General features: G+C 36.8%; 1 protein-coding gene across 2 annotated transcripts in view; it reads right to left on the bottom strand.

Annotated features, from left to right (window-relative positions):
- LOC107556158 (multifunctional protein ADE2-like) overlaps positions 1 to 7,889 on the bottom strand; it is a 22,992-nt gene that overhangs the window by 2,318 nt on the left and 12,785 nt on the right. For both annotated transcript variants that reach the window (XM_016239201.1, XM_016239202.1), the window contains exons 4-7: positions 4,477 to 4,655; positions 4,171 to 4,350; positions 3,929 to 4,042; positions 3,626 to 3,709 (exon numbers count right to left, since the gene is read on the bottom strand). In XM_016239201.1, coding sequence (XP_016094687.1) covers positions 3,626 to 3,709; positions 3,929 to 4,042; positions 4,171 to 4,350; positions 4,477 to 4,655 — 557 coding nt within the window. The remainder of the gene's footprint in view (positions 1 to 3,625; positions 3,710 to 3,928; positions 4,043 to 4,170; positions 4,351 to 4,476; positions 4,656 to 7,889) is intronic.

Consider the following 7,889-nt stretch of genomic DNA (forward strand, 5'->3'; position numbering starts at 1 on the left):
GAACAATATTTAAGAGAAATAGGCCTTTTGTGTACATAGAAAAAGTCTTAGATCTTTGAGTTCAGCTCATGAAAAATGGGGACAAAAATAAGTGTTCCGTTTATAATTTTGTTCAGTATATATATATATATACACACACATGTATGCACACACACACACACACACACACACAAACACACATAACATATTACATGAAATATTGTTACACAATTTAATTACAAAATAAATGTAACTGAAATCAGAGAAAAAATTTGGAATTAAATTACATTTATTTATGTAAATGTTAATGATTAAAAAGGCGGTTACATCTGAATATTTTCTGTAAAATTCTAGGATATGTTGAATAATATTAATTTGTTGCTTTGCCTGTTTTTGATGTGCACGATGCCTCCTGCCATTTAAAGGTATAGTTCACCCAAAAATGAAAATTCTGTTATTAATTACTCACCCTCATGTCATTCCATAAGACCTTTGTTCATCTTTGGAACGACAAATTAAAATATTTTTGATGAAATCCAGGAGCTTTCTGACCATACATAGACAGCAATGCAATTACCATGTTCAAGGCCCAGAAAGGTAGTAAGGACATCGTTAAAATAGTGCATGTGACATCAGTGGTTCAACTTATAAAAGCTACGAGAATACTTTTTGTGCGCAAAAAATAAAAAATAAAAATGACTTTATTCAGCAATTTCTTCTCTTCAGTGTCAGTCGATGCACATTCACAAGAGTACCATGACGTATACGTGTGGTGCTGCAGCCGGTGTTCTGACGTATAACATGCATGCGCTTTGCCTTGTTTACAAGCAGAGGAATGCACATGCATGCGTCATGGACCTCTCGTGAACGCACATCGAAAACCGACCTGGAAGAGAAGAAACTGTTGAATACAGTTATTTTTGTTTTCTTTGCGCAAAAAAATGTATTCTCGTAGCTTCATAAAATTAAGGTTGAACCACTGATGTCACATGCACTATTTTAACGATGACATTACTACGTTTCTGTGCCTTGAACAGGGTAGTTGCGTTGCTGTCTATGCAGGGTCAGAAAGCTCTCAGATTTCATCAAAAATATCTTAATTTGTGTTCCAAAGATGAATGAAGGTCTTACAGGTTTGGAACGACACGAGGGTGAGTAATTAAAGACAGAAATTTCATTTTTGGGTGAACTATCCCCCCTTTAAAGGCTTTTTAGTGAAGCAAAGCTATTCTGATGTATTTGATTAGATTCGATTTGCTCTTTTGTTTGAAATTGCATTGCACCACATCTGCCAATTACATCAATCCACATTGCCACTGAAAGCTTAAGGCTACAGCCTGTCTGAGATTTGCCACAATGGTGAGAGACAAAAATACGTTCCAGTGCTTGAAATTTAAAAAGAATTTCATCCAGAAATTAGAAAACGGCACAAATGTAACAGTTCAGTGAAAAATATGTTTGCCAACTATTAAAATGCTATCGACATAAAAGGTCTCAATGTCAAACTTGAGGAATCATCACACACACAGAGACAGACACATACAGATTTAATTGACTTCTTTCCCAAATTGTATTGACTGCTCTAAAATATAAGACACCAATATTTCAGGAGTTTAGGACACAGAATAAGACACATACTTATTCGATAACTAATTCGATAACTGTTTTATTTCCCATTTAGGTTTATATATGTGCTTCATTTTTAAACTTTTTTTTCCCCAAGACATTGTTAGATGCCGGTGTTTCCTGTCACAGCTATGCAAAGATTTTATGTAAAAATAGTAATCAAAGCTATTAAACTATTTCTTATGATTTTAAATCTATATTTAACCTAAAGAACGATTTTTACTCAAAAAAAAGAGGTGCTAAAGTCTGATTTTGTGGTGGCTGTGCTTTAAAATTAATTATAATCTTAATTCAAGTGATGAACATTTTTGAAAGTCTGACAGTAATCAGTTTCGAGTACTACTGTAAGGTTAACCCTGCTTGGTTTAAATGTTTGAAAATTATTAACGTTTGAAAACATTCATTAGAAATTTAGAAAAGTAATAAAAAGTAATCAAATGTAAATATAATAATAAAATGTAATAATAATGTAATTAATTGTAATTAAACAGTTACACTACTTATTACATTTTAAATATGGTAACCTGCAATCTGTGACCTATTACATTTCCAAAGTAACCGTTCAACCAAAAACATGCATTTAAAAATGAGATAAGGTGAATTGCTGTATTGTGCAATTTTAATATGAATTGAGAAAAAAAAAACTGTGTGACTTATATCCCTATATTACAGGAAGTGTAAAAATGTAGGTTAAACATGATTTCTGCAGGATTTTTAAGCTCAAATTTTAGGCTTTAAGACATTTTTTTAAGACCTGCACAAATTAAATTAATACCATATGAGCAGGGTAGGGTAATGTCTTTAGTAACATATTAAACTGTAAAATGAATGTAAAATGGATGAGTCAAAAGTATTAATTATTATATTAATTTAAACAATTATCAATAAATTATTATATTAATTAAATAACATATATACATTTTACTGTTTAGATTTTTCTAATGCATTTTCTTCTCATCGATCCACCAGTTCACATTTACAGCTCTGTGTGTTTGCAGGGCAAAAACATGGGTCGATTTTTACATTGGTCTGAACAAAAACAACCCCAATACTGTGTTCCTGCAATATACCGGAGGCTGCAGGACCGCATTTCTACTACTAGACCCTATTTTTTTGTGACAGTGCCATCTAGCCAATTCTATTCCAACAGAGGAGATCTGATTCCAACATCAAACAAACAGATGCAAAGACTAGATTCATGGAAACTATTCATTTTTTATCTTTCCATCTTATTTTTGATGCAAGAGCTGGCATGAACTTGAGTGTGTGAGGCGATGTCAGCAATCTCCATTTAGCCTATTTAGCTGTGCAAAACACTTCACTGTGCTGCTGGATGTTGTAAACTAGTATCTGTATTCAAATTATTTGAAATGTATTAATGTACTAATAAACACATTCATTTGTACTGCAGTTGTTTTACCGTTTACTGCACTTTAAGTATGTCACACATCAGACGTGAAGTGATAGATAGATAGATAGATAGGAGATAATATTTAAATAAATTAGGTTAACTATTTCAAGAGGGTTACCAACAGGTATGTTTAAGGTTAGGAGTTGGTTAGGACAATAATTAGTGTATACAATTAAACAACTACATTGTTAAGTCCTGAAACTGCAGCCTCCGGTATTGCAGGAATACCCTACTCCAATAAAACAGGCTAATTGAAAATGCACATTCATTCTCTGCCAACAGGAGGCACTTTCAGAGCTGCAGAAATATAACTGTTTCCCCGGTAACGGCTGTATGCAAAGCAGTGCAGCACCAGACTTTGAAAAGCGCTCATGTTTATTTAATGAAATCATAGTCTTTTGAAGTTTAATCGTCACATTAAGCCATATCGCAATTCTGGTCTGTCCGTCCCCAAATGTAAGACCTCCTGAAATCATAATTAAGACTTTCTTGTACAATTTAAGATTTTTATGGCCTTAAATTTGATACAACTAAATTTAAGACTTTAAGGACCCATGGAAACCCTGTAAACAAACACATCAATAACAATAATTTTGTAAAACATTGTACCTTGACTCGCTCTGCAACCCACTCAAAGTTCCTCTTCACCATTTGCATGGCCTCAGGAGTGACTTCTTTCAGGTCACGGTACACCTTCACAAAGAACACCATTTAAACTGACAGTCATAGTCATATAGATCATACTACAGGTTGGTTAATTCTCTCTAATCAGCATTTTTCCTGGAAAGATCATGATCATAGCAGAAGGACATCTGCTTCCTCAGAATTAATACCAAACTCTTAGTGGCTGCTAGTTTTACTCCAGTGTAAATCCTTTTCATGTCTGACATGTATAAATGTTTGGCTATTTACCTGTTTGTCTTTCTGCTGGCTGCGATCCCCAGCAGGCCAGAGCCTCCACGAGTCGTTGTCAATCACATCAGCCAGCACAATCTCTTTAGTTGTCACATTCACACCAAATTCAATCTAAAATTAAGGTTTATGGGCATTAAACATTTACCATAGGAGTCAATAGTAGCAAATATCACTACCACAAGTTACACTAACAGAAATTTCCTTCAAAAGTGCTAGCTCAGTACACTCAGGGTTCTTACTTTCATATCTACCAGCGTGCAGTCCTGTGTGGCCCAAGCCTTCTCCAGGACTTCAAAAATGGCCACTGTGCTTTTGCTCATGATGTCCACCTCACAGCGGCCAATAGTCAAACCTGCCAACTCAAAACCAGCTGCCAAAAGCTGCTCCTCTGACCACTGAGGATCATTATTGGCATCATCCTGAACAATGGAAGAAAAACTGAGGGCATCAATATGGGAAATGTGCAAAATAGCATGTCATTACATTGAAATGTGATTGATAAAATGCCTTGTCAACAACTTTATTTCTAAATAACAGAACCTCACCTTAAAGAACATCTCCATTTTAAGAGGAGTGAAGCGGTAGCCCTCTTTGACCCCAGGGTTGCGTTTGAGGAAGGAGCCTGTGGCTATCCGTCTGCAGACCCACTCAATGGGTATCATCTCACATCGGGATGCCACAAAAGCAGTCTCAGAATGCTGCCTGACAAATGCCGTCTTGAACCCTGAAAGATAGTGGTAGAGTCATGATTCACATTACTGTGTGTAGAAATGACAAAATTATTGGTCTAGTACATTTTCAAGCAGAGTACTGTGATATACTGACACTGACTGTGCAGAGTATAGGTATGACAGACCAAAGACACATGCTTGTGTACAGTGAAACTGGGATAGCAGTCTTAATAGCCTGAACACAGCAAGCATGTGTAAAATTCAGTTTAATTAAAGGAAGCATGGCTGTCACAAGGCAGTCATTTCCCCAGAGTAAAACATTCATCATGGTGTACACACCAAGTTTAATTTTTCTAAAATGGCTGAGGTTGTGGAAACTATTTTAAAAGTAAATGCCCTCTATCAACTTTGAATTCGGGCCTCTCTCATGAATGTCAACTAGATAAAAAAAAAAAAAGTTTGAGCACTATTGGACTGCTGAATTTGTATTCAATAAAAAGCATGTGATTGTGGGTCAGCACTACTTGCTTGCATGTTTATAGTTGTAGCATTTGGACCAATCAGACACGCATTTGTTCTTTAGATTTAACAAATCAATTATTCATTAGATTAACAAATAATCGCAGACCCCTCACTCAATAAACATACTGAGTGCCAGCATGTCTGGGAACGTCCCCAGGCCCCTGGTTACCATGGCAACCAGGACACCTCAGCCAGACCAGATAAACTTTACGACCTAATGGCACGTTGAGAGTTCTCCCTCTCACCATCTTTCAACCATAGAAAAACATAATGCCCATAAAAATGGACTCTTCTCTAATTAATTCATAGAAAAACTTTTCTTTGATGAACACACATATCCGTCAGGTCATTGTGTATGTTGTTACTGTTCTTGTATATTGTCTTTTGTATTGTATACTGTTTTATGCATGCTTATGATAGAACCACTCGTTCATGTGATCTTACATATACCATGTTTAGTATCTATGAATTCGTCTTCTGATGATCTAAACGAGAGTGTATATTATATGTTGGTACATAGGCAATATATTTGTGTTCTAAGAATCTTTAGTAGATTTTGTATCAACGCCCAATCAAATTACATATGCAAAATACCATGCTCTGAGACAAAGAGTCGTAAACTTTCCCTCTAAAAGTTCAAGACACCATTGGCTCTTTGATCCCCCAGAGGTGTGACCTCGATAGAGGATAAAAGGCAAACACATTAGCGACCCACCCTCAGTCTGCGGTTCTGTTATATTATGAGAAGATGGGGATGCTGAGCTAGTCTTCTAAGGACACCCTAAGCTCGTGCCAGGCCTCGGCCTTGACGTTCCATTCACCAAAGTTCCTCGGATCTCAGCTGATGTCTCTCTTATCTCTTTTTCACTTTCCACTGGGAAGAAACTCCCAAGCACCATCGAGTCGGAACATCTTTGGAATTCATCACTCTTCAAACCCGGAAGAATGTGATCGCAAGTCCAAAACCTTGAAACCATCAAGATTTTCATTTGAGACGGCATCCGGAAAGTCGTCAACGACCAAGGCAATGCAAGTACATTTTACAAAGATAATTTTACAATGCAAGTTTAGTACATTTAATTAAACGAAACAGAGGTTTAGTATAAGCTATAGACCCCGTTATAAACGGCGCTGATGGAGGTTAACTCATTAGTTTCATAGCTTTATTCTCTGGTTTTCCTGATGGTTTCATCCATCAAGTCTCATTTGCCCTTTCCCCGTGCATGAGTGATTGTATGTTTGTTTGTTTAGATTATTTATGCGTGTTAGCGTTTAGTTAAAGGGGTCATATGATGTTGCTAAAAAGAACATTATTTTGTGTATTTGGTGTAATGAAAAGTGTTTATGCTGTTTAAGGTTAAAAAAACACATTATTTTCCACTCAAATACTGTACATTATTGTTTCTCCTCTATGCCCCGCCTTTCTGAAACGCGTCGATTTTTACAAAGCTCATTGGTCTGAAAAGCGAGGTGTGCTCTGATTGGCCAGATATCCAGTGCATTGTGATTGGCTGAATACCTCAAGCGTGTGACGGAAATGTTACGCCCCTTCCCATACTGTTAAAACCCAGAGGCATTTGTTGCATCCAGTGGGGACATAATTACTGATTATAATGACTTATTTTGTCTTTTTACGCGTTTACGCGTTGCGCGCCGCGTAAACATGTCTGCATTTGTGATCGGAGAAATGACAAACAACAAGCGCTACTCTACACTGCCCAAAACTCGTGTTTGAATAATCAGTGGCAAATTCTTTAAATATGAAAACGTACTTACAGACTGATTCAGAACAGCCGGCATTGTAGTCTACTATTCCAGGATCAGGAAACAGTTCTCTATAAAATGCGCTGCACACTAGGCTTGCCGCGATAGACGGTGTTGACGGTGATACCTGTGTTAAGCCGCAACACCGGTTAAGTCACTTGCCCACCGCGGCACCGACCCCCACCGTCGTTTTGATTTTTTGTAGTAATAAAAATTATTTAGTTCAGTAAAAGAACAGACACTACAATTAAAAGCTGAACGCGGCTGCTCAATGCAGCGTGCCAAAGGACAGTCGCATCATAGATCAGATTTAATTTATCCAGTGAGGAGAGTGAGTCGAGCTGACTGACAAGAAGAGTGGGGTGAGACAGAAAGACGATGGCGGATGATTTTGTTTCGAAACGAAATGCAAAAGCATCTGGTTTTCATTTTGAAAAGCCTGTTGACTTTTGCCGTTTATCTAAGGTGATTTTGGAAGTTTTTTTAAACATTTGTTTCTTATTTAATTGGTTCCACATTGTTTGCTGATTTTTACTTTATTTAAACTTTGTGTCATTTATTTATTTATTTTATTTGACATCAAGGTGTATGCCGTGCCTCCAAGCTTTCTTACTCTGTTTGCTAATAAACGTTTTACGTTTCTTATTTATTTGGTTTAGGGATGCACGATATATCGGCCACCATATCGGTATCGGCCCATATCGGCTCATTTTTTCTGTTATCGGTATCGGCCTGATAAGAAAATTTGGCCGATATCTTAAAGCCGATAAATAATGCATTATTTCCTTCAGAGACACTTCAGATGCGCGCTGTTCGTTTGCAGCCTTTTGTGCAATTGTACATTGTAATATTGTGTTTATTTGATGTATATCTGATGTATCTCATATAGAATGCGTTTGGTAAAGTTAAAAGAGCGCTTCAGTTTACCAGTGATCATCTTTAGCTCAGCACACGCAGCCCAAACAGCAGTGCACAACATTAATAACTATGATTGGGAATGT

This window comes from Sinocyclocheilus grahami, unplaced genomic scaffold (genome assembly GCF_001515645.1).
Source record: "Sinocyclocheilus grahami isolate Dianchi unplaced genomic scaffold, SAMN03320097.WGS_v1.1 scaffold556.1, whole genome shotgun sequence".
NCBI lineage: Eukaryota > Metazoa > Chordata > Actinopteri > Cypriniformes > Cyprinidae > Sinocyclocheilus > Sinocyclocheilus grahami.